Source organism: Malaclemys terrapin, chromosome 14, assembly GCF_027887155.1.
Source record: "Malaclemys terrapin pileata isolate rMalTer1 chromosome 14, rMalTer1.hap1, whole genome shotgun sequence".
In the NCBI taxonomy this organism is placed as follows: Eukaryota; Metazoa; Chordata; order Testudines; family Emydidae; genus Malaclemys; species Malaclemys terrapin.
The window spans coordinates 30,145,849-30,172,979 of record NC_071518.1 but is presented as its reverse complement, the minus strand read 5'-3'; the positions used below and the strand labels follow the sequence as shown (position 1 = coordinate 30,172,979).

At 37.9% G+C, this 27,131-nt stretch overlaps 1 protein-coding gene across 1 annotated transcript in view; it reads left to right on the top strand.

The window, feature by feature from the left end:
* RPGRIP1L (RPGRIP1 like) overlaps positions 1 to 27,131 on the top strand; it is a 126,747-nt gene that overhangs the window by 88,919 nt on the left and 10,697 nt on the right. The window contains exons 23-24 of the mRNA XM_054048740.1: positions 21,459 to 21,642; positions 25,788 to 25,872. Of these exons, the coding sequence (XP_053904715.1) occupies positions 21,459 to 21,642; positions 25,788 to 25,872 (269 nt within the window). The remainder of the gene's footprint in view (positions 1 to 21,458; positions 21,643 to 25,787; positions 25,873 to 27,131) is intronic.

Sequence of the window (27,131 nt, the reverse complement as noted above, 5' to 3'; positions counted from 1 at the left end):
GGTGAGGAGCTTGGAACTGGGACTTGCTGGACAAAGAGCTGGGGACAAGAAGCTGAGAGACTGGGGGGAGTGGAACCTGGGAATGGCTGTATGAAAGAGATTGGGACTAGCATGAGAAACCTGAGGAGTGGAGACTGGGACTGGTTACATAAAAGAACGTGACTGGGATGAGGAGCCAGGGTGGGGGGAAAACAAGACTGGGACAAGCACAGGTTGGAGGAGACCAGGCAGAAGGGGTCACACTTGGGGAAAATGAGCAGAAGAGCCCACTAGAGAACACCTCTCCAGCGTCTGGAATAGAATCCAAGATTCCTAAATCTCACCATTCCTCTGCTGTCAAAAATCTGTAAAAGCAACTGGTAAAGTGTTCCATCTTGTCTAGTGCTGGCCCACATGCAGGATTACAACCTACTACAGCTATTATTTACGCCATTGGTTGAAGTGGCAGAGGTCTGTGTGGTGGATCTACCATGCTGATGACCCGTGTGGGTGTCAGTGTGATGCCACATGATGAAATTTTTCAGTTTGCTCTTTTTAAAAACCTGGGAAATTACACATACACACACACACACTTTGTTGGGAGGACTTTGTTAATGTTGCAAAGTCAAGCACTCAGAAGCTAGAAAATGCCAGAATTAAGGTTGCATTAATTCAGGCTCCTTGTGTATGCATTATGTTGCAGCCTTTAATTACATGATGACATACAAAGACCCCTGCCTCCTTCAGTGAACAGTATGGACCTGCTCTGGGGATGAATTGGGGGTGGGGGGTGTAGTGCAAGAGGCTGTTTTCTGTAAGAATCCTGCTTCATTCATTGCAGAAGTTGGAAAGCGTGGAGTGAAAGAGGCAGGGTGGTGCAGGATGAGAGGTTGTTCTCATGGTTATTGAATCCCTGCCTCTGCCACAGAATTCTGTGTGATGTGATTCCAGTCAAGTCACACCAAAATTTTCATAGTTGATTACTAATTGTGTTCCTTGTTTTCTGGGTGCCTGACTTGATGTCCTGCAGTCTGATTTGCAGAAGTACTGAGCACATACAACAGCACCTGCAGTCAATGAGAGCTGTTTTTGACATATATTGTAAAATGCTGCATAACACTAAGTACTCTGAAAAATCAAGTCCTAAGTGTCTCAAATTGGACACCCAAAATTAGTGGATACTTTGGAACTTAATATCTCTGTACTTCCATTCCCCATCTATAAAATTGGAATAATACAGCCACATATAACAGAGATGTTGTAAAAATAATCTTTCTGGAGCATTAAGATTCTGTAATGATGAGCACCACAGAAAAGCCCATCAGGAAATTAATAGTTCTGGCTTCAGAGCAGGGTTTGTCTAGTGTGAAATAAAATATGGCCTTGGGTCAGACATTGAATAATGAGGAAAAAACAAAATATTGAATAGCTGTCTATTAAATGAGCACCATCCATTCTGTGCAGTCAGGGGTTTTGGGGGGGGCAAATGATGTGTGATCATATAATAAAAGACTGTATCACAATGCATATGTACAGTAACTCGCTGTAGTTATGTTCCTGAAAAATGCGACTTTAAGTGAAACGATGATAAGCAAATCCAATTTCCCCATAAGAATTAATGTAAATGGGGGGGCTAGGTTCCAGGGCAGCTTCCCCTACTCTGCAAGCAGCAGGGGCGGGGGGCTCAACCCTCAGCCCCCCCCCCAGTCCACCCAAGCTCCCACCCTTGACCCGCCTCTTCTCCCCACTTCCTCCCCCTTTACTTCGCACGCTGCATCCTGGCTCCTCCTCCCTCCCTCCCCTCTCTTCTAAACGCCGCAAGCTAGCTGATTGCCGCATTCGGAAGGCAGGGGAGGGAGTGGGGAGGCATGCCGAGTCCTTGCTCCTCCCTCCTGCCTGGGGCAGTCAGCTGGCTTGCCGCGTTCGGGAGGCAGGTGAGGGATGGGGAGCCTGTGCACTGAGTCCTCGCTCTTCCCTCCTGCCTCCAAATCGCCTCAAGCCAGCTGATAGCCACCAGCAGGAGGCAGGGGAGGGAGAAGGGGGCAGGCGTGCCGAGTCCTCACTCCTCCTGCCTCCCGCCTCCCTCCTGCCCGGGGCAATCAGCTGGCTTGCGGCGTTCGGGAGGGAGGAGGAGCCTGCACACTGAGTCCTCACTCCTCCCCACTCCCTCCTGCCTCCAAAATGCCACAAACCAGCTGATTGCCATGGGCAGGCAGCGGGGGGAGGAGGGGGAAGGCGCTGATCTGTGGGGTCTGCCGGCAGGCAGGAGACACTGGGGCGGTGGGGGTGGGCGTAGGGTGGTTACCAGCTGTGGAGAAAGCAGGCAGCCAAACAACAAAAGAGTGGAGCATTGCACAACTTCAAATGAGTATGTTCCCTAATTGATCAGCAACGTAACACTGAAACAGCGTTATGCAGGACAACTTTAAGTGAGGAGTTACTGTATAAGGGAGCTGAATTCAGGTTGCACAGGCAACCTCTGACATTTCCTAACTTTTGAGGGCTTGATTTTGCTACCTTCATAATAATCTTTTTACATAACTTTTTTGCGTTTGATATATGTATATGACAGTGTACAGGTGTCTTGGTACCCCTACTGGGGACACAGAAGACCTGCCACACTGGTGGTTTCCCTAAAAGGAGGCTCCACTGAATCAGAATAATTCCTATGATTTCAGGGATTAATTTCCATCTAGAGTTCAGAGGCAGTTTATGGAGGCACTACTATCTATGAGCTAATTAAGTACAGCTCGGGCTACTTAGACCTCACACCTTGAAAGAATGCTGTGTTGGGCTGACCCGAAACCATGAAAGGGATCTCTGTGAAAACATAGGAGCTACCATTTATGATTTATATTATTGTTTTTTTCATTTATTGTTTGTTAAACTGCACAAAAGGAAAGTGCAGCTAGAGGCTTTCATCAGCCTGGTGCCACTTTGAGTTAAAACAGAACTCGTGCATTAATTGCTTGTCCATAGAGAGTAATTGTGTTTGAAACCTGAATCTCCAAGAAACTTTCTCTCTTGTAATTCTCTTCCTGATCCTGTACTTCATGCAGAAAACCTGCCAGTGATTGTCTTATTTACACAGAAAACACCAGTTCTCTCTCTGTGGCAGACACCATGCCCACTGTTCAAGAGGAGTAATTTCCATTCTCATGACCTCCACAATACCAGAGTACCCACCCTGTCCTTATCAGACCCTTGCCCCACTTCCATTGACTTTAAGATGTTGACAACACATTAAACTGATACTTAGTTTTTAATCAGCTGAAATGTTCACAGATCATTTTTCTTATCCTTCCTCATCTTTCTTCTAACTGCAGCACTGAGAGTCATTTTTCCAAAGAAGCTTTTTCACAATCTCTGTTTTCGTGGTGCATCTTTGCTCATGCACTCTATTGCATGTATTGTTTTGTGCATTTGTATAAATGATAGAATGTGAAAAGAGCATTTCCTTGACTTTAGCATGCAAAGGGGAGTTTCATGAGTAGTTTCTACTGTTGTTTGTATGCACAAGAGATAATAAAAATGGCTTGCACATAATTACACACACACAAGATAGAACAAGTTTGGAAAACTTGGTCCTGTACATTTTCTTTACTAAAAATGTGGTAAGTGTCTCCTAAAGACAAGGAGAATAAAGACTTTAATTTAGCTGAATAGACCTGAAGTTGAGTCTTTATAAAGTAAAGAAGTTAGTTCCTCGAAAAAAATTGACTGTAAGATTTCCAACTGTCTCGAGTACTTGAGTGATTTTTCCTGTTGTGTCTGAGAGGATTATTTGAGTGATATCACACTGTTATAACCTACTTGGGCTGAGTGACCTTGGCTTTTTAACATTCCAAAATGTGATTATCTACAATGGTCAATAATAGTCTGATTTGTGGTCAGACACTATCTCAGTAAAGCATGAGCAACATCTTATAATGTAACCAGCTACATTAAGCAACATTTCATGCATGATTGGCTGCACATCTATTCATCATTTTTCACAGAGGTTCAGAAGCGCTACCTCATATCTGAATTAGAGAGAGATACCTAAGTAATTTTAATAAGTGGAACTGCATTATATTTAATTACTTAGTGAATGCCATAAAATTCTTTAATCTGTAACAGTGTGAACTAAAAAGGAAATTACTCATCACCATTAAGCCAAACAATGATGTAGTTGATGAACAAATTTAGAGTTGTACTGCACTACAGTTTATTTTATCAAAATGATTTAAGCACAATCATAAAAGATTTTCTGTTTCAGAAAGATTAGTTTATGGATCATTAGCATCTTCCTTTCCCTATTGATCTGATCATCAGGAAACAAAGCAAATGTGCAAGAAGGTAGATAAGATTACTGAAGAACCTAGAAGTTTCTAAGTATTACATCAATAGATTTGAAATAAGGTTGGTGTTGGTGGCCTGGAGCATATAATTCAAAATTAGGAGAAAAATGGGTTCCTGTTTCTGAAAACTTAGTTAATTCAAAGAATACAATTTATAAAACTTAGATTGAACTAATTTTCTTTTAATTAAAAATCAGTACCTTACTTTTATGTCTGAGATAAATATCCTGCAATCATTAAAACACTGTAAATAAAACTTCTGATTTTTACAGATCATGCTAATTATACTGTGAATCTGAACTGCATGCCACACTGTTTAAGCCATTTAAGATCATACCATTTCTTTTTTGCATGTTGCAAATCAGACAGTTCATGGTTTTTTCTTAGATATGTTGATCATAAAAGGAATCTAACAGATTTTCCAGTACTTAGCTGTACGACTTGCTTCTTTCTCTTTTCTTCATGTCTATGATGTATAATTAATCATAGATTACTTCATTTTGTTTCATTTCATTTACAACATTTATGAGCTTCACTTTGTCGGTATGAAATGCTTGTCCCCTTCTTTCCTTTCCAAAGTGGCGTAATTAGTGTTAGCATCTTTTTTAACAGGCTACATAAAGTTTAGTGGCTGGATTAAATCAAGTCATTAACATAATGTGCTATACAATTTGCCCCTATCTCTTTTCGTTTCCAGTACATCAAAGTGCCACAGAGTGCCAGTATAATTGGGCCTTGCTGGCTTGTCAGGTTCAGTCAGGCTGATGGCTGCTGCTTTTACTAAAAAGCTTCCAGGCATGATAATTAATAGAGAAAAAAGTCAGGGAAATGTAAAACTTTGGACAGTTCTCTATGAATATTTCATATATTTGAATAATCCGAAGTTAACATTATCAATTTGATGTATAATACATTGATTAAAAGCCTTGTTTCGGATCCTCAAAATATACATCAAAACTAGGAATTTGCATTTGCTTTGGCATAGTCTAAAAAAATTAACAATTGCCTTTTCTCTTCCATCCCTCCTCCCTTCACCCCCCACCTCTGCACTTTATCATCTTGAGTAATAATATAGTTTTCAATTATCACAATAAAATTTACTGCTGTCAGCTTCCAAGTTATTTTAAAATGTGCCCGCAAGGCAATTACTGGCAAAAGCAATTTATACAATGGTGGTCCCGTTTTCCTTTAGGTATGTTTACATCTTTTTCTTTCATGGCAGATATGGTAAGGGCATTTTGCGTGCACTAATAGTAGTTTAGTGAAAACTGTCATAATCAGTTTCTCCAAATGAAGATCTCATGATGTAATTAATTTGGATGTTACTGTTAAATAACAAGAACCAGCAATGCCAGGTGGTTGTGGTTCTGGTGTTCAGTAAAATGTGTTGTGAAAGGTTGAACATCCATAATGCACACAGTGAAATGTGCATAGTAAGAAGCAATAAACACTTTTCAATTTTTAATATGCTCCTTTTGCACTGGCATTGAATATCATTTATGAATTGTATGCATACATCAAAGGGGAGAATATAGTTTTATCATTACAGTAGGTGTAATGGGCCTGATTTTCAATGGGGCCTTATCCTGGCTTCCATTTGTGCATACAGGTCCTCTTGCATGTGCATATACTATGAAGTATCATCCACATGTAAGATTGAAATATCTAATGTGATTGGATAGAACTTACCCACGTAAAACCTGGCACCTGCACACACAAACTTGCAAATACAGGTGTTACAACCCCAAATGGATTCATAGGTGTGCATCTGCAGAGCTCTTCACACATAAGTGGAGGCTGGGGCCTGAAAATCAGGTACACTGGTCCAAATCTTCATCGAGTGTAAATCGGTACAGCTCCCTGAGTCAGTGGAGCTGTGCTAATTTACACCAGCTGAGGATCTGGACCATTACATTCAATGTTAAAAACATGGCTGCCTTCTTATGCTCCCCTCATCCTTCCCTCCTGCAGGACTATAATACATTCAGGTTACTCTGGCTGTATTTGCTTGAGCTCTAACTTCACTGAGGGTTGCTGGGTATTCAGCACTTTTGAAAATCTGACTACTTATTTAGGTGCCTAAATATAGATTTAGGAGTTTCTGATAACCAATTTTTAAAATCTCGGCCTGACTCTGTCATGTGAGGCTGGTGCTTGTACTTTGTCCAAAATTTCATAAGCCTTGGTCGTCTTTCATTTTCCACTTGTATTTCATTCATGATTTTTATCCGCTAGTAATACCTCTGTCTTGCCAGGATTTGACTTCAACCAGCATGCTCTCATCCAATTCCAGCCTCAGTCAGACATTGGGAAAATATGAACACCGTACTGGCATGTATGGTGAAGGAAGAAAGTGAATCCTTCATCCAGTACCATCTACCCCACTGAGGTTCTGAAAGCAAGCTATTAAAACTTCATGGTCACACATTTAAGAGAATAAGCATTAACCTATGACCATACTCCATCATTAAGAGGTCATGATTAGTTAATAAGATCAAAAAAGGACTAAAGCCGAAGTGAAAGGGTGAAAGAAGTGTGAAGAGTCCAGGTAATATCAAAATTATCTTTCAACAACCTTCTCAACAATCTACTCTGATAAAGGATTTGATGGACCCCACTTAAACAGATAAGGTACCAATGTCCACAGATTTCTTCAATGCACCATAGCAAGGAACGGGAATGAAGTGCATAGCAGTAAAAGGGTATTAGATTTCTAGAAGGCAAATGTCAGGAAATTGAAGTGTAATGCATACCAGAATTTAAAAGAATTAGCCAGTGAACTTACTGAACCACTGACAGCTGTTTCTGAAAAATTATGGAGAACTGATCAACTGCCAGAAGATTGAAAAATAATTAAATATGGAATCAACCTTCTGAAAACAAATCAGATTGTAGGAGTTACCAAATGGTATACGTTACTTCTGAATCTAGTGAAATAATGGAACAAATATTAAGAGGGAGGGGGCTGAGATAAAAAAACACCACCACTAAACATTTAAAAACTAATGGACTGTGAATGGTAGGCTGTATGAATTTCTGAAGAAATAATCTTGCCAGACGAGCTTAATTCAACTAAATAAATCAATTAGAAAATATTTGTAAAACATCTGATACTACAGTACATCATGAAATCTTCCCCTCACAACTAATTCAAATGGCTTGGATAGGCAGGCTAAAGAGCTTTCAACAACAACAAAAGTGATATAAGGAGAAGTTTCAAATAGCGTTAGAAAATTTATTTAATAGCTTAATTGATTAATGAGAAGATGGTGCAAAGAGATTAAGAAAATTTACTGGTGATATTGGGCAGAAATATTATAATACAAAGGTGCCTAGTGAGTTTAGAAATATGGGTAGAAAATAGTACATGATTTTCAACATGAAAAAACACAAGCTAGTACATTTTGAGGAAAAATAAAACCGAGAACACAGATATTCACTTGGAAGAAAAAAAACCTGGAGAGCAATAATGTTGGAAAAGCTCTCTAGATAATAGTGAACAGTAATCTAGATGTGAATGCGCAATGCACTATAATCACCAAAAAAAAAGACTTGATTTTTGTTCTGGATGTTGAGAATAGATGTTTAGTGCTTCAGTTAACAACTCGGGTTCAGCCAAACCTGGAATATTGTAGCCACTTCTGGGAATCTTTGTGAGAGTTTCTGTTTTCCTATAGGCTAAAAAAAGATTGGGAAACCGTTGTGGTTTTTTTTTTTTTTTTTAAATGTCATGTTACAGTTACTGTTCTGATCAGCAGTATTTAATTAGTCTGTTCATTGCCACAACTGTCTTCACTTTCTGATATAATACAGAGCTATCAAAAAGCTGGTTTGACTGCTGTTTTGATCTGTACCTCTCCTTGAAAGTCTACATTTAAAAGTTGGGAAAAGAGAAATGTGCAAGATGCTACTCTGTAAGACTGTAATATACAACACAGAATTCTTGATAATGACATTGACATTATTAGGACTGGTTAATTTATTTACAGTTTGTTCCTAGACAAAAAGCAAAAGAAAAGAAAATCCATAGTAGATCTCTTCCATAAGTGAAAAATTGGTAAGAGTGCTGAAGTACTGCTAAAGTATTGGCTAACACGCCTTTGTTTGGTACAGCTGAGCACTCTTCATTTTCATGAAAATAAAGAGAACTTTGTTTATGGTTGAACATTATTTCATAGTTTGAGAGACCGCCACGTAAGAAAAATGTAATTATTTTTAACTATAGTAAAGAGGGAAAGACTGAGGCTAGGTCTACACTGGGGGGAGGGGGGAATCGATTTAAGATAGGCAAATTCAGCTATGCAAATAGCGTAGCTGAATTGGACGTATCCGATCCGACTTACCCCGCTGTGAGGATGGCGGCAAATCGACCGCCGCGGCACCCACGTCGACGGTGCTTACTCCTACCTGGGCTGGTGGAGTACACACGTCGATTCAGGGATCGATTGTCGTGTCCCAACGAGACATGATAATTCAATCCCCGAGAGATCTATTTCTACCCGCCGCTCCAGGCGGGTAGTGAAGACAAGGCCTGAGTATTTGACAGACATAACATCACCATAAAAAACAGCTGAAGAAGAAATTAATGGAAATGTTAATGTTCCCAGAACAAACTTAATTTTTCCAGATCAGTTTTTATGTGGTAAAATAAACTAAATGATTAAATGCTTGGCAAGTACGTGGTGAATTTAAATAGATTGGCAGGGATATTTTAGTTAAAACAATTCTAAAATTAAACACTAAATGATAGGTTTCTTTATGGTTCACAAAGCCTGTGCTACGAGTCCACTTGCTTCAAGCTGCACTTACAAAAGACTTAATAATAGTCTTTGTCCATAGAGAGACACCCAATTTCAGAATAAAAAAACACAAATGGTACAACATTTGGAAGTAAGCAATTTTGACTAGGTTTTGAAAGAAGAGCGTAGTGCCTCGGTAAACCAAACCAGGCCCATTATCTTAGTTGCAACACTGTGACTTGTGACCAGACTGGAAATCTATGACCAACTAGAAGAGCTTGCCCCAGACAGAGTACCGGTAAAATGTTTGCACCAAATGCCACTGAGGAAATATCTTAGAACAAAATATGTTGCAGGAGAATTTGAGGATCTGAAAAGGACAGCACCAAAGATAGGTGAGAGTGAAGAAAAAAAAATTACTCCTTGAGATATAAGTTTAAGGCCATTTATTTTTTATTTTTGCTCCCTTTTTTTTTTTTTTTTTCTGAAAAATTCCTGGCTTTAAAAAAATCATTATTGAGGTTTTACCAATTTGTTTCTTCAGCCAAATTTTGGAAGTGATGGAACTCCCCAAATCTGGCTCATTGCAGCTACATCATGGTGGCACAGAGCCACAGTATCGAGACCATCACCACGAGTATAGAGGCCACTGCAACCTGTGAGTTTCAGACATCATGGGCCCTTTGCTTTCAGTTTTTACTGATTTTTCACTTTTTAAAAAAATTTTGTGATAAACACTGATACATTCCTGGGAAATTTTAAACAAAATAAAAACTAAAACTATAGGGTACTGATAAATGGTTGTATAGTCAAAATAGAAATTGACAAAAGGGCTGCAATTTCTCTGTTTTCAGACAGGACATATGAAGATTTGGTAAGGTGCCTTTAGATGAAAAACAGTGTGTACATAAATGCTATGTCAGAAATTATAGTATATTTTTGGTAAATTCCAGGTAAAAGGAGAATACCATAATAACTAGTATAATTTGAATTTAACTTTAACAAGGAAGCCAATGGTTATAAGTAACCTATTGACTAGTTGGACTCTACTAGTTGATTAACCATTTATTAAAAAAATCTATTAATCATTTATTAACCTTTTATAAACATACCCTTAATCAAAAGAGTGACCTAAAACATTAGTATTTTTAATTACCGGTATATTGGATTCCTTCTTAAATTCTTGAATACTTTTCATAAGGGTGAAGAAACAGTAACTGGGTAAAACACTTATGCCTAAATTGGTACCAAATGAATGTTTTCCGGAAAACTGGAGCCCTTAAGTGGCTGACTTATTTTATGTCTGTGGCATCAAGTTTTACACAAAATAAAAATAGAATGTATGATAATAGGTGCACATCAACACTGCTTAGTCACCCATTCAGAGGGACTAAATATTTTTGTAGGCATCTGCCAAAATCTACACCTGGAGGGCAAATGCATGATACTCAAGTTCTGCTCTGGAAAAAAGGCTTTGTACAAATAGCTTTGTGAGGTTCTATATTTATTTTGTTGCAGGTATGTGCAGATAAACTATAATAATTTTACAAGTAGAAAAAAAAATGGTTTTGGATTTTTCCCTAACTATAGCCCTAAAAAACACGGTCTAGAATTTGAATTTTCTCCAGCTCACACACTATGTGTAATAAAGAGTCATTAAATGGAATATTAACAATTCCGTTGGTGACACATAAATTCAGAATAGAATCCAGCTCACTCACTCAGCTGTATTTGCTCTGCTCCACTGACAGGAAAAGAAAGTAGTACGAACTTACTTTTGTCACTAATTAGGACTTGGAATAAATGAGGAACAGGTGTACTGAGCAATAAGCTGCTATTTACATAATCACTTTTCATAGTACTGAAATGTACTTTTACTAACTGAAAATGTGCTGTTTGATAATTCATTCTGTGTATTTTCTTTATACTCCTTTCTAAAGAAACTAACATGCAAAATACATAGATTTTAAAATATAAGCCCCTCCCACCCCCTTCAAAATTAGGCCAGAATGGGGCATTCAAAGTTTTTGGAAAGTGTAGGGGACAATTTCCTGGTGCAAGTGCTGGAGGAATCAACTGGGGCAGAGCTCTTCTAGACCTGCTGCTCACAAACTGGGAAGAATTAGCAGGGGAAGCAAAAGTGGATGGGAACCTGGGAGGCAGTGACCATGAGATGGTCGAGTTCAGGATCCTGACACAAGGAAGAAAGGAGAGCAGCAGAATACTGGACTTCAGAAAAGCAGACTTTGACTCCCTCAGGGAACTGATGGGCAGGATCCCCTGGGAGAATAACATGAGGGGGAAAGGAGTCCAGGAGAGCTGGCTGTATTTTAAAGAATCCTTATTGAGGTTGCAGGGAAAAAACATCCCGATGTGTAGAAAGAATAGTAAATATGGCAGGCCACCAGCTTGGCTAAACGGTGAAATCCTTGCTGATCTTAAACGCAAAAAAAGAAGCTTACAAGAAGTGGAAGATTGGACAAATGACCAGGGAGGAGTATAAAAATATTGCTCAGGAATGCAGGAGTGAAATCAGGAAGGCCAAATCACACTTGGAGTTGCAGCTAGCAAGAGATGTTAAGAGTAACAAGAAGGGTTTCTTCTTGTTGTTATGTTAGCAACAAGAAGAAAGTCAAGGAAAGTGTGGGCACCTTACTGAATGAGGGAGGCAACCTAGTGACCGAGGATGTGGAAAAAGCTAATGTACTCAATGATTTTTTTTGCCTCTGTCTTCAAGAAGAAGGTCAGATCCCAGACTGCTGCACTGGGCAGCACAGTATGGGGAGAAGGTGACCAGCCCTCTGTGGAGAAAGAAGTGGTTCGGGACTATTTAGAAAAACTGGACGAGCACAAGTCCCTGGGGCCAGATGCGCTGCATCCGAGGGTGCTAAAGTAGTTGGCGGATGTGATTGCAGAGCCATTGGCCATTATCTTTGAAAACTCATGGCGATTGGGGGAGTCCTGGATGACTGGAAAAAGGCTAATGTAGTGCCCATCTTTAAAAAAGAGAAGAAGGAGGATCCGGGGAACTACAGGCCAGTCAGCCTCACCTCAGTCCCTGGAAAAATCATGGAGCAGGTCCCCAAGGAATCAATTCTGAAGCACTTAATGGAGAGGAAAGTGATCAGGAACAGTCAGCATGGATTCACCAAGGGCAAGTCATGCCTGACTAACCTAATTGCCTTCTATGAGGAGATAACAGGGTCTGTGGATGAGGGGAAAGCAGTGGATGTGTTATTCCTTGACCTTAGCAAAGCTTTTGATACTGTCTCCCAGAGTATTCTTGCCAGCAAGTTAAAGAAGTATGGGCTGGATGAATGGACTATAAGGTGGATAGAAAGCTGGCTAGATCGTCGGGCTCAAGGGGAGTGATCAACGGCTCCATGTCTAGTTGGCAGCCGGTTTCAAGCGGAGTGCCCCAAGGGTCGGTCCTGGGGCCGGTTTTGTTCAATATCTTCATTAATGATCTGAAGGATGGTTTGGACTGCACTCTCAGCAAGTTTTCAGATGACGCTAAACTGGGAGGCATGGTAGATACTCTGGAGGGTAGGGATAGGATACAGAGGGACCTAGACAAATTAGAGGATTGGGCCAAAAGAAACCTGATGAGGTTCCACAAGGACAAGTGCAGAGTCCTGCACTTAGGACGGAAGAATCCCATTTACTGTTACAGACTAGGGACCGAGTGGCTAGGCAGCAGTTCTGCAGAAAAGGACCTAGGGGTTACGGTGGACGAGAAGCTGGATATGAGTCAACAGTGTGCCCTTGTTGCCAAGAAGGTGAACGGCATTTTGGGCTGTATAAGTAGGGGCATTGCCAGCAGATCGAGGGACGTGATCGTTTCCCTCTATTCGACATTGGTGAGGCCTCACCTGGAGTACTGTGTCCAGTTTTGGGCCCCACACTACAAGAAGGATGTGGAAAAATTGGAAAGAGTCCAGCGGAGGGCAACAAAAATGATTAGGGGGCTGGAGCACATGACTTATGAGGAGAGGCTGAGGGAACTGGGATTGTTTAATCTGCAGAAGAGAAAAATGAGGTGGGATTTGATAGCTGCTTTCAACTACCTGAAAGGGGGTTCCAAAGAGGATGGATCTAGACTGTTCTCAGTGGTAGCAGATGACAGAACAAGGAGTAATGGTCTCAAGTTGCAGTGGGGGAGATTTAGATTGGATATTAGGAAAAACTTTTTCACTAGGAGGGTGGTGAAGCACTGGAATGGGTTACCTAGGCAAGTGGTGGAATCTCCTTCCTTACAGGTTCTTAAGGTCAGGCTTGACAAAGCCCTGGCTGGGATGATTTAGTTGGGATCAGGCCCTGCTTTGAGCAGGGGATTGGACTAGATGACCTCCTGAGGTCCCTTGCAACCCTCATATTCTAGGATTCTGTGATTCAGGTTTGTTGTGTTACAGTTTCTTTTTTATAAGATATAACTACTTCATATTTTATCCTGAATGTCATGTAAACATGTGGTACACTCATTCTATAACCTCAACATTGCCTAACTCCCTACAGATAGAACAGAAGTGAGAGCTCTTTGCATTTCATCCATTAATATCTAAGGAGTCCTCCTAGCTTTTGAAATTAAAGGTAACTGAAGCCCACAAAGCATTTGCAATAATTTTCATGTGTGAATAGATGGTACTGAGGTGTCTAACTGGTTATTGAGGTTGACACTTAGTACTTTCCTGTCACTTCATCCAGTTCTTGAAAAATGAGTGGTCAGTGTTTTACCATCGAAAAATCAAATTACTCTCTTCCTTGTGCTAGGCTGCAGTACAGAAGTGTGGGTTCCAACTGCACTGTTACAGTAACAATTATCTTTGCTGCATGCATAGCACTACTTGGAGGGGAGGAGGGAGCATTACAAAGCCATTGGAGCTTGTAAATGCTGCAAGTAAAATAATTCCAGATATTTATCTTTTTTTATTTATTCCTCTTTAAAAAGAAAAATTTGTCAACTAGGGGCAGAGTCGAAGGGGAATGTGTGAAGAAAGCTTAAGCATAGCCAAGCTCAGTAGGAATCCCAAACAGCGTTTTATGTTATGTAAAGTTAACAGCAAAAGCAAACCACATAAAAGAAGGAAGTTTGGACAATATCCTCTGTGTGTCTGAGAACAGCATTAGGAGCAAAGTGCAAATGCCCCCTGCTTATACATAGGTTTAATGCTGTCATTAATGGTCATTTAGTCAATAGAGTTTCAGATCCCGGCAGTACCTTTTAGAGTATTTTCTAAGGTATTTGGTGTATAAGACCAAATGTAGAAAAGTTTTGGTTATGTGTACGCCGTTGGTGTGTGTGTATTAGAGGTCCCCCTCTATGCAATTCACAGAAAATAAGAGTTGTAAGAGCCCCCTAGCTATAAAGTTTTGACTCTTTAGCTCCCTCTATAGCTACTCATGCATTTAGCTCTGGAGGTTCCCAATTCAGTCCCCTGTGCGTCAGCAAAAACAGTTTGCCCTCTCATGTGTGCTTAAGGAAATAATGTGACTTGGGGGGATCTATTTTTGTGCAGTGTTCTATAAGGAAATAAACTTGACAAAGAATGTTAAATGGTGAGCTAATTCTGGGCTCAATTATGCCTTATAGACACTCCACCTTCCACCCCCCGTGTAGGGAACAGTGCAGAATCTCACTGCCCCTGAAGAGCCCCTCAGCATGCAAGAGAAGTGAGCCCTCTGCATAATTCATCAGATAGGTACAGTGTGTAGTCCCTTCTGCAACACTCCAGCTCTCCTGGCTAATTTGGATGAGGAGCAGGGCTTGACCCTGTTTCCTCCCTGCCTTCAGCCTTTCTCTTTTTGGGAAGGTGGAGCAAGGGAGGGCAATTTACAGGTAGCAGTCCCTGCCATGTAAAAGAGCTCAAGTACTACAACATAATTAGTCCACTGTAGGGGAGGCTCCTTACTGCACACATTCAAGGGCCAGGTGCAATTTGATTTTTCTCTTTATAGAATGAAAAACAGTACTCCCTTAATGAAACTCATATAATGAGTCATATTTACAGAAATAATTTCTTAGTCCTAGTCCACTTCTTCGCTCATATGAGAGGTGGATGCCCAAATCTTTTTTTCCTTCACCCCATATTTTATACATTAAGTCTTTGTGTTTAGGGGAAAAAATAAAGTGTCAAATAAGCTGGACATCTAAAAACTGCAGTCAAGGAAATTTCATTCTTTGTTGAAATATTCAGTATAGCCTCATCTAAGTCTTATTTTATATCTAACTTATGTAGTATCTCACCACTAGTATTTAAAAAGTCAGAGCTGAGAAATACAACCTAAAATGAACATAACTACTCAGTATCATTTTGACAAAGAATCTAAGGGCTGGTCCACACTAACCCCCCAGTTTGAACTAAGATACGCAACTTCAGCTACGTGAATAACGTAGCTGAAGTCGAAGTACCTTAGTTCGAAATACAAGGTACTTACTGCGGGTCCACACACGGCAGGCAGGCTCCCCGTCGACTGTGCGTACTCCTTTCGCAGAGCAGGAGTACCGGCATCGACGGCAAGCACTTCCGGGATCAATTTATCGCGTCTAGACAAGACGCGATAAATCAATCCCAGAAGATCGATTGCTTACTGCCAAACCCGGAGGTAAGTATAGATGTACCCTAATACTGGCACTCTGACAGATAAGAGCTGCAAACTCTGCATGATTCACTTTTACCTCAGGAGTCGACACAGGTTTCATTTTTTGGCTAACTATCAAATGTAGATGTTTGATACTTTGGTAGCAATTTAAATTTGTACATGAATTTACAGATATGAAATCTTAATTAAATAATTCAATTGAAGCAAAAAAATATGATTCTGACAGACTTGTTGTGCTCCTTTAGGTTTCCTGCCTCCATTCTTACAAGCCTACTCTCAAATTCTTTCTCTCTGTGAAGAACTTTGCCACCAAAGCGCAAGAAGAGTATAGATTTTCTATAGTAATAGTTTGTCTCCATCTGGCAGACAGCTAATATAAAGAAAGGGCACATGGATACCACCTTCTCCCACAGGCTACCATAATTTCCAAATGACTAGTTAAAGCAGAAGGGGAGAAAGCTAGAGCAGTATTTGAAGAAGATTCCTTCTAAGCATAACTTGTATTAATGTGCCATGGCAGTGATTGAAAAAGGATAATTCTCATTTCCATGACCATTGTTTCTGCAAAATCCCAACCAAGAGATCTTTTTTAAATTGTGGGTTTAATAAGGGTCTGACAGATGAGAGTGCTATTAAGAAACTGACATTATCTCAATCACATGATCTGGGTCAGGGTGGTCAAAGGAATTATTGCTGTCATCTGTTGAGTGAGTATCTACTGGATCCAGACTGTTGGTTTGTTAACAGAACCACAGTTCGCATTGTTATGCATCTCTAATCAATAAAATCAATCAGACTGGCATTCTTGTGGCAACAGTGTCAGAGGGAGGTGAAAAAAACCCACTGTTTTATTTACTTTTCAATCACTTTTGCTTACTCAGGTGTTAGCTGTATTTTGAGCGGTGAAAAAACCCAGGTTTTTAAAGAAAATAATCCAGTTATTTTTTTCAGTGTTAATTGGATTTTATCATTGTGTTTTTCATGAATTCTTGATCTTATGTCACTCACATGTATTTGTATGCATATAACCTATTTGAAAGTGTTTTGTTACTAGAAACATTAATCTCGAATTTATTATTGTAAATACTAATTTCAGCCTGTGTTCTAAAATGTAAAAACTGAAAAAGGAGTGATGAGAACTTCAAGGTTAGGCCAGTTAAGAAACCATAAGAAAGTTATAGAACATTCTACCTTTTAAAAAGGTAATTGGTGATAGAGGTGTTGCTAACAGGGGGAATCAACTGGCATTGGATATGGAAAAGAGGGTTGTGTATGGAGCTGTGAAGCTTGGGAAGCTTGATTTGCTAGAATCTAAAATTTCAGGAAGGGAGGGGAAAGACATCTGATATCATGGTTCTATGTAAAGCTGGCTAGCTTGTTTTTCAGGCTTCAGTTTTCAGTATTGAATTTACTAGCTGGTGGTTTCTCATTCAGTCAGCAGTAAATGTGAACAGTAGTAAATGCATTACTGCATAACAATGCACAAAATGATCGATTTAAAGGAAAGGTTGAATCAGTATTCCCTGGATAAATACTCCCCAGACATACTTAAATTCACAAGTCTGCTATTAGTTGCTGCAAGTGAAGAAACTGAGAAAAAATGAAAGGAAGAATTAAAATAACCAGAATTAATACAAGTTGGTTGGTAAAAAGAAAAAAAGTGCCTGCTGCAACATTTATGTGAGTGGGTCTTTGTCCAAAGAAAAGGGTGTTGCCCGGGTAAGGCCTCTCTTAGAGCAGGTGGGACGAAGATGGAAAATTTCCTGGGCAGGAAGCAGTTGGGGCCAGGTTAGGACAAGGTCACTGCATTGCTCTTCCTGTTGACTAGAAGCGCTGGGGAAGTATTTCTATCCCATGCAGCCTTGTAGAGGCACTCCTTTACCAGGATCGGGGTGGCAGCACCCATCCAGACATGAACTTGGCAAAAGGACATGTTGTAGACATTAGGCTAGTTGCCCTTTCCCTTCCCCTCACTGCCATATTGGCTGAGGTGGTTGGGTTTTTTGCCTTCGCCATAGCTAGTCTGGAGTAGAGTAGGGAGGTTAGGTTTGTCGCAACTTCGTACATAAAACTTGTGGAAGATACTCAGGTACTCGGTATGGAAGGGATATGGTTGTTGAATAAAATGGATTGGAAAATGATTTGAAGGGAAGCATCCTGTAATAGCGCCAAATAAGTGGAGGTTGGGGCTCCTCTGTCTCCTCATCAGGGAGCTCCCCCCCGCCCCGCTTTTTCTGGCCCCCTTTAAGGGAGTTATGGAAAGGGGTTTGGAGTTCTACATCTGGATAGTGGAAAACAAACTCCTCTCCTTCATGCAGTGTACAGTTGGTTGCCAGGTTCTCCCAGATATTATAAGTGAATAAAGTTATGCCCTTATTAAACCACATCTATGAGTTCCTGTCTTTCTTCTGGCATGGACAGACAATGAGAAATGACTCTGTAATGGCCAGAAACATCCAAGCATGTTGCTGCCTAAAACTATTGATTCTGAGGGTGAAATCTTGGCCCTTTGGAGTTTTCCCATTGATTTCACTGCGGTCAGGATTTCATCCTGGGTCTGTAAAGAAACGGCAGAATATAGTATACTAGTTGCTGTAGATGCCATCCAAGAGTGCATAGAATCATATTCCAGGTTTGTCTTTGCTGTTTGCTCAGACAAAAAAAAATTAAGTGAAAAAGCCAAGAAATAACTACAACTACTCGAAACATCTGATGTCTGAGTATTCAACACATTACTTAAACCTTCTTGAAAAAGAAGTAGCATCTAACACAGTCCTAAAGCACACTGTGGGAGTTCAAAGATTCTTCTAAGTTCATCAGCCTCATAAGGCCAGATCTTCAGCTGGTGTCAATTGGTGTATTTCTAGCTGAAGTCAGTGAACCTATGCTTCTTTACAAGGGCTGAGGATCTGGCCTGTCTTTTGGTTTGTTTGTTTTTTCCCTTGAAGTATAGGATAACTGAAGCCCAATAATACTCAATGGAACTATAATATACATTTCTATAATAGAATCCAAACACCATATGTATGTTGAAATGAAGTCTGAGGAGGATTTTCAGCAATGCATAGCACACAGCTTAAATTACAAAGGTCTCTCCAGAGAGGCATTAAACTTGACTTGACAGATCACAGACTGATGATAATATTGTTTCATTCTTAGGTATCTAAATATAATAAGAATACTCCTATAGACAATTAGAAGCAACATGTAACTGAACTATGCTAACACTAATACCACAGACTAATTAATGCAAGCCAAAATCCTGAAATATTAAATGATGTTTCATTGGTTTAATAACAGTATATCAGTAGCTCAGATTGTTCTATCATTACTGCAACAACCCATATAATCCATTGAAACATTTCTTAAATTTTGTTTTATTATTACATCAACAACAAAATGTTGAATTTCCATCAAAGCAGAATTATTTGAAGGGAAATAATTGGTCATGATAAACTAGTTATTTTTCACTGTAATTAAACCTAGTAGGTGGGCTGTAGAGAATAAAGAAAAATCTAACAGAGAAACAGAAAAATATAAATATATAATTTTCTGCAGCCTAGTACCAAAAACTGTAGTTTAAAACTTCATTCATAGCTGATATTGTGACATTTATTTTTATTTATACTAAATGTGTGGTTTTTATACTAATAGTGAAATATGACTTCAATACTAGCTGTTAGTCCTTAGCAGTTGCATAGTTTGATTTGCAAATGTAAATTATCTTTTAAAAAAATCAACTTATGTTCTCTTTATTATACACTACGTTGCATGCTTCATAATAATAAAACCATGACTCTAAATATTCTTTTTTAAAGTCTAGAGCAATTCATTTATTTTTCTTTTAATTTTGTAACAATGCAATTTACAAGTATTTGTTGCCTTAAAAATTAGAAAGCCGTATGCCATCAATAGGTGGATTTTCCCCTCTCCTCCGTCTGAAAATGGAAAGTAATATAAATGTTTTTTTCCTATAGCATACTATTACAAATGATAAGTATGTCAAACAAAATTTTAAGTTATGAGAAAAGACTTGATAATACAGTATATTTGGTTTTCACTTATAAACTATTGTATGTGTACAAACTAGTTTGACATAACTGCTAAATAATTTTTCGGGGGGAGAACCCCTCAGATTATCACTTTAAATGCATCTGCTGATATATCCGTACAATGCAAAAAGAAAAGAGTTGTTTCTGAAGTAAAATTAGACAATAGAGCCAATTTCATTTTTTATGCATGTGAATGTAGAGTGCTTGAGGTTATTAGTTGAAACCGAGTAACCTTTCTTGGCTTTCATCTCTTTCTTTTTGAATTTGAATATGAAAAGCATATTCAAGTCAAAGACCATCACTTTAATGACATTTGGCAGTCATTTGATTTATTAGGTTTTAGAAAAAAAATTCCTTTAAATATTTCATCATACTATGCTAATCCTAGTAATATTGCCAGCTGAAACCGTGTACCTGTATTAGTGGAGACAGAATGGTGTGGAATTTTCTCTGTCATCCTAGTAAAATTTCCATGAATCTACTGAATAATAAAACAACCTTATTGAAATATTCAGATTTGGGTTTTTAGTTAAAGTGTCTTAGGATACATAATAAAAGAAAATGTCTTTTGAAGGAGGGGGTAAAATTACTTCATCAAATATTGAAGGGGCTTGACGGCAATGAAAATTTTTCTTTATGAAGGATATTTTTACAATAGGATACTCATGCTTTTCAATGTGATTAATTATATAATATGCTTTGAAATGCATCAGCAACCACCATGATGTGGGTGAATTTGTTGTTCTTACACTGAAGTCTAGAAAACTGATCTTCTAAACATGTCTTATTTTTGAATTTTATGATTGTTACTTCAGATGATTTGAATTTAGAACCAGAAGTCTTCCAGCACCACATAGGAGAAATAGTCATTAATGCAGATAACTTTTTTTTTTTTTAAGTTAAGAAAAACTTGACAGTTGTGAACTGCGAGGAGTTCTATTTGCTCTTTGAAGAACAGAATCTCGTCCTTTGAATGTTCATCTGTGTAGTCTAATTTTGAAATCACAGTGGTTTTTCTTTCTTTGAAATCACAGAGTTATTCAAAGAAATGTTTGTGACCCCCCTCTGTTATGTTTGACTCCTAAACTCTCCATAGTAGGGTACAGTACATTATAAAGTTAACGAACAAAACAAACATACACAAAAACCTGCCAAGATTGCAAAAATAGCAAAGGGGTACAAAGCAACAGTTTCAAATATAAAATATAAAAATGTCAAAATTAAGACAAAAATATAAGGAAAAAGAAAGTATGTTGAAGGCCAATTTAGAGTTTTTAAATGTACTGTCAAAATATCCATTTAAACATTTATTTAATTTAACTAGACTAGATGAGTTTAATATGTGAAATTTCCATAAGTACTGTATTACTTCATGTGACATATGTTTTATATCAGATCTAGTTTAATAGCAATGCAATCTTCAGTAGGCATATAGTGATAGTCATCCAGCTGGAAAAGTTTGATCCATTATATTGTTGAGACTTTTTCAAGTGGGTTACTAAATGATGATAAATGTATATACAACACCTTTGCTACTGTGCTGGAAGTATTTTTAACCTCAAATACAAAGGAGGAGTCTATTGCAAACAGTTAACTGCAAACACAGGGGCATTAGAACCTCAGTGTATCTCTGTCATAATAAATCATGTTTCACCGTACAAAACATCCCAGTGACTTACATGTTTGTTTGTTCAAGTTGACATTACAAGAAATATGGTGTGTTTATTGTTTGTTTGTTTTTAAAACAGTCAATAGAAAAAATTCGGATTGAGATTATATCCCTAACTCTCACTGATTCCCGAGTTGCAATGGATGACACAATACAGCGACTGTTTGTAGAATGCAGATTCTACAGTTTCCTTGCAGAAGAGACACCAGTGTCACTTCCTAAACCAAAAAGTGGACAGTGGGTTCACTACAATTATAGCAATGGTAAGTATGATATATTTGTGAACACCCTCATGTCTTCTATTAAAGTCAGTCCTATAGAAAATGTTTAATAAGTTCTGTTTCCTTAACTCTTTTGATTACAGTAAAGTTAGTAGATATTCCGGTTGTATCTGCCATTTCTAAATATTCTTTTAGAAAATAGCACAGATGCCATATTTTATATATATACACACACATATAGGGGTTTATCTCTGCTGGTGCAGATTCTCATAGCTGCTTTGAAATCAATGAAGCTATGACAATATACATCAGCTGAGAATGTGTCCCTTAAAATGTAAACAATTTAATTTATTGAAAATGGAAATACCTATAGAATACCAGAGACTAAATTATCTTTATCATATTTTAAACAAAGTGTTTAACCATCATAGTACAAAAGAGTCAAAACCACTCAAAATCATTAATCAATAGAATCTCCTAGAATTCCAACATCCAAACACAAGTTTAATGAGAAATCATATAATTAGATGTGCCTATATGTTTGGAACATACAGCATTGTTTTAAGCATAGTCTCTTTGACAAACAGGAAGTTATTACTGCTGTAGTAAAGCCTGCTAATATTTTGATTGTGAGTCTTGAATTCTCAGTGACTTCACATTATCTCAACCTTGAAACTTGATGTACTTGCTGTATTTTTTTCTATTTAACTACAAAAGTCTATTCATATATTATTACTCAATCCAAGCTTCAGAAATGTGATGTGGTCTTAAATATGAGAACTTGAGGTCTTCTCTAACTAAAGTACGTAGGAACAGGTCAACTGATGTGATAGTTTTGGCAAACTGGGGAGATACCTTCAAATCAAAATTAGATTTGGAAACCAAAATACATAATCCGTATATAACCAATATATAATGGCCTTTATCAACAGGTATAAGAATGAGTGATCTTATGTACTATAATCCCTAAAGCACATTAATGGGCCCTTAATATACGAGGCCTACACTATTTTTAGAAGTGCTGATTCACTAAAATTGGACTGTTAGACTAACATCAGGTAGCAAATGAAGAAAGAAATAGACATACTGGGTGAAATCCTGGCCTCATTGACGTCAATGGCAGAACTTCCTTTGACTTCAGTGGGGCCAGGAACTGAATCACAGTGATGGTCTAGAGACAGGAAAAAACAGAAATGGTTTGGATATATATGTAAAAAGATTAGCAGTAGGACAGTTCTTAAACTATACTGACAATCAGTATTAATAATATTGCAATTTCTAATAATTTTTTGGTGAATGTCAATTTTGGGTGTTTTTTCTTAAATCCCCAGGTCTGGAGTCATGTGATTATGTGAGACTCTCAGCTTTCATTTAAAAACTTTTTAAAAGTTTCTAATGCTTATGATTGCTAAACCCTAAAGGCCCAAACATCAGAATCCAGAATTTATTATTTTTAAAATTTCATTGTTTTTTAAGTCAGTATCATGACTTTTGGTTGTGACTTGTGATTTTTGAATGATTGGGGTTGGCAATAATAAATTTAATTGTTTTTAACTTTACTAATCAAAACGTGGGATATAACAACCCTGTTTTTTCCATTTGCTGTTGTAATGTAAAACTGTTTTCATAACTTAGAATATCCTAGCAAATAATTCTTTAGAAATACTTTTTGTCTTAAAGGCTACAGCGTTCTAATTTGCAGCACTTTTCCAATACAGTTGATTTATTCTTGCTGGTGTTTTACTTCGATAACTGTTCCTCTAATTTCTACTTGATACTGGCTTTGCATGTAAGGGAAAAGTCCTAATGAATTTGCTGTTTGATAATGTCAGTGAGGAGGCCAATAATCTAATAGTAATGAATTCTGTGTGTGTGTGTTTACTATAGCTTTATTCCATCTCTTATTCATCCCTAATTAGATTTGAGTATGTAGAATATTTGGGGTTAATTGAATATTTTCTTTAATAAAAATGAGATTTACATGCAGAGAAAGAAATGTACTTTGAGCTTAGAGGCAAGCTAATAGTCTTCTAGATTTTGTATGAAAAAAATCATCGTAAATCCACAAGTAATTTAAGAAATCATTAATTCTGGTAAATAAAACCTTATTGAGTTTTTATTATTTTATTTATAACTGAAGCAGTGTTACGTTTTTGTTTTTTAAATGATGTTATGTCTTAGCTGACATAAATGATCTGTTGGAATCTTTGGTTAATAAGGAACAGTTATTTTAATTATTTAACACTTACATCACCACCTTAACATTTGTGATTTCATTATGAGATAGTTGCAGAGTAGCTTTACAATTAGTAAAAACAAATCTTGTAAAAGAATAATATCTTAGATAATCTCAGTTGATTAGTGCATGGAAGAGCCAATCCACAAAATGAATTCCCCATTTCTAGGCAGAAGCAGGGTAGTACTCCTATCGGTAATTCTCTGTAGCTCCCCATAAATGGAGCTCTGCTGAACTCAGAGGACAGGGAGGGAAGCAAATCTCTTAGATTTTGGCATGGAAATCTTGGTTGGAGGTTTAGAGCTGCATTATGTCACTGAAAGTTCCCTATGTAGCTGTCTTTTGGGACAGGCTCTGCAAGTAAATCTTCCTAAAAATCCATGAGTGCTTCCAAACTCTACAGCCCCCCAAACCATCCCAGGTAAGGCAATAGTGCGAGGAAAACTTAATCACCTCTTCTTCATCTCAGGCTTCTTCCTACAGTTTTTCTTTCACAAGAGGGGGTGATCTGAGCCATAATAAGCAGTTTATTCACACAGACTTTTCAATTCAGGTGAAACATTTAGAATAAAATTAGTGTCTGCTAACTATATGAATGCCACGTCAAAGTACACATTTCAGAGTGAACCTAGCTTTTATTTCATACAGTCTGAAAAATAGGGGGAACATTTTGAGGCTCCAGGTAAAGCCCACATTTTGTTCGTAGGCTTTACCTGGTAGGTACATTGAGATTTGACTCTAAATTTCACCTAAAATTTATTTTCAGGACAATACAAAAGATCAGGTTTAGTTGACAAACATTGATAACAAGGAAACAGCATTTATATTTCATAGGGATGGAAAATATTGCTATAAGAATGCTGAGAAGACAAGAAAGTGGTAAGGAAATAAGATAAATGATAGCAGGTCTGAAGAATGTTATCTTTGCTTTATATAAACCTTCTAGGGAATTGACAATAGAATGGAAAAGATTAATGAAATCTTCCAAAGTTTTTATGAGACTTACACAGATCAGAAGCCTTTGTCTCTGAGGAGTGAAGAGTTGATTATGTGGACAAAATGTAGTTACGTTAGTAGATGAAGAGGATACAGAACTTCTGATTTCCTGGTTAATGGTGGGATACATTTTGGTTTCAAAATAAATTAATGAAGGGGCTAGACTCTAAGAGAAGATGGTTCCTTGGTAAAATTCTGTAACAACGTTAAGGCAATATTAGCCCGAAACCACTCTTCTAATTCTTGTAGACTGTTACTATGTCCTAAGAAAGAGCCCCCTTTCCAATGAAGGAAGTCCATGCCAGAAACCTTCATATGGAGTTTTCTAAAACCCTTTTTGTAATTTTCTCATCATGGTTTTACTGTCAGTCACTTCAGTGGTACAAAAAATTTAAGTGATGGGTGTGTTTTTAAACTGAAGCAATACAGCTTTTTTTTTTTTTTTTTTTTATTTAAATAAACATCAGGCTGTGGCTTTCCTCAATCCACTGGTCTAGATGCCTCTCTTATTGCGTGTTGTGGCAGGAGAGGAGGATTAAATTACTGAGGCTGTCAGAAGGGACAAGCATTCTGCCATACATTATCATTATCACTAGCTTCTTGGGTGAAAGAAAATGCAGTAAATCCTCTCATATACAAAGCAATAAAGACCACTGGCTTTTACAGTCATGACTGCCAGAGCTGTTAAGAGAAAATGACAGCCATGTGGCAAACTTAGATGCTGCTTCTATCTTTTCTGACATTGTGCACATAAAGGTGGCAGTGACATGTCATTAGATCACATGACTGTTTAGATTTAATTCTCGCTTTCATTGTTGCATTTCTTAGGAAGCACTGAGGAAGGAAACTTGTTTTTTCTCATTTTTTTCCCTCTAAATACCAAAACCAAGATTATTCTAATTTTAGTTTATAACTAATTATCATATTAATTTGGGGTTTTTGATTTGCTTTCCAGTGATTCACGTGGATAAGGTGAATAACCATGCAAGGAGAGAATTCCTAAAGTCTGTACTTCAAGAATCAGAGTTGAATACTGGCAGGTAAATGTTGGTGGTGAAACACACCAAACAAAATCTTTGTAAATACATGCATACAGTCTGTGACATGGCATACCTTGTAACAATTTCTTGTTGAAGAAATATCTATGAGAAGTTGTTAGAACTTAACACCAACTCAGGATAGCTTAAGATTGATTTAACTTCCCAGTAGTATGTTATAACTGCATATTATAGTTGACTGCAATATAAAGCAGATCTGTGGCTCTACTATACTATTTTACATTTTATGGCATGTGATATGCCTTCCAGTGACATGAATTGCATGTGTCACACTGGCTTGTCAGCCACCTAAACTTTGATGTGGTGACATGCCTGTCCTTCACTGAGTGGTTTTTCATGTGCCTTGAAACAATGCAATCCTCTCTCACTGTTCGTAAAAACAATTTCTATTGTGTCACATTTTGTTCAGCACACAATGTTCTGGGAAAGTTAAGTAAATGAATATTATCAATGTTATATCTGTGACAGATTTAAAAGTGCATTTATGAATTAAGATAATCCATTCATTGCTTGCTGATCTCCAAGTATTCTAGCGAGTGTAGGAAATCCACAGGGTGTCTTGAGTCCTGAATTTAGTCTAAAGCTGTGTATAAGTTCATGTAGCAGACTGCTGTTAGCTACATAAATGACAAAGTTTGAGCGTAAATTAATTGTACCAGCGCTAACTGTCATTTACTATGTTTGTTCAGGTCCAAACTTCTTTGGATATTAGCATACATATGATTTGTTTTTACTAAAAACAAACAAAAAACTCAACAATACTTATTGGAGGCCAGCCATCACAAATTTAGAGGACCCATTGATGTGAAGATCCATGCCATTTACAGGATAGTGGAATACCTGCTAATTGTGTTTGAAGTATGGGGTCATTTAATTATTTACATATTCACAGATACCCAGTGACATGTAAGGGCAGAGTTTAGTAATAAGATAGTTGTCTCTCTTTCTTCCATTTAACTTTAAAATTGAGTTCCATCCCTTGGCCAGAAGTCAATTTTGAATTAAATCGGACAGGAAGCAGATCCCATAAGAGCATGGAAATATCACATCAAAAGCACTTTGACCTTCCAAAATACAAATAATTTTTCATTTCAACAAATAAGCAAAGGGATTCAGTTTTATGATGTAAATTAGCAAGTTGGAGAACACAGTATACTAGAGAATCCTACAGCACTGAAAACAGTCTTGTTTTTTTCTACCAAGAGTACATGCAGTGCTGCAAATAACTATTTTATGTAGGC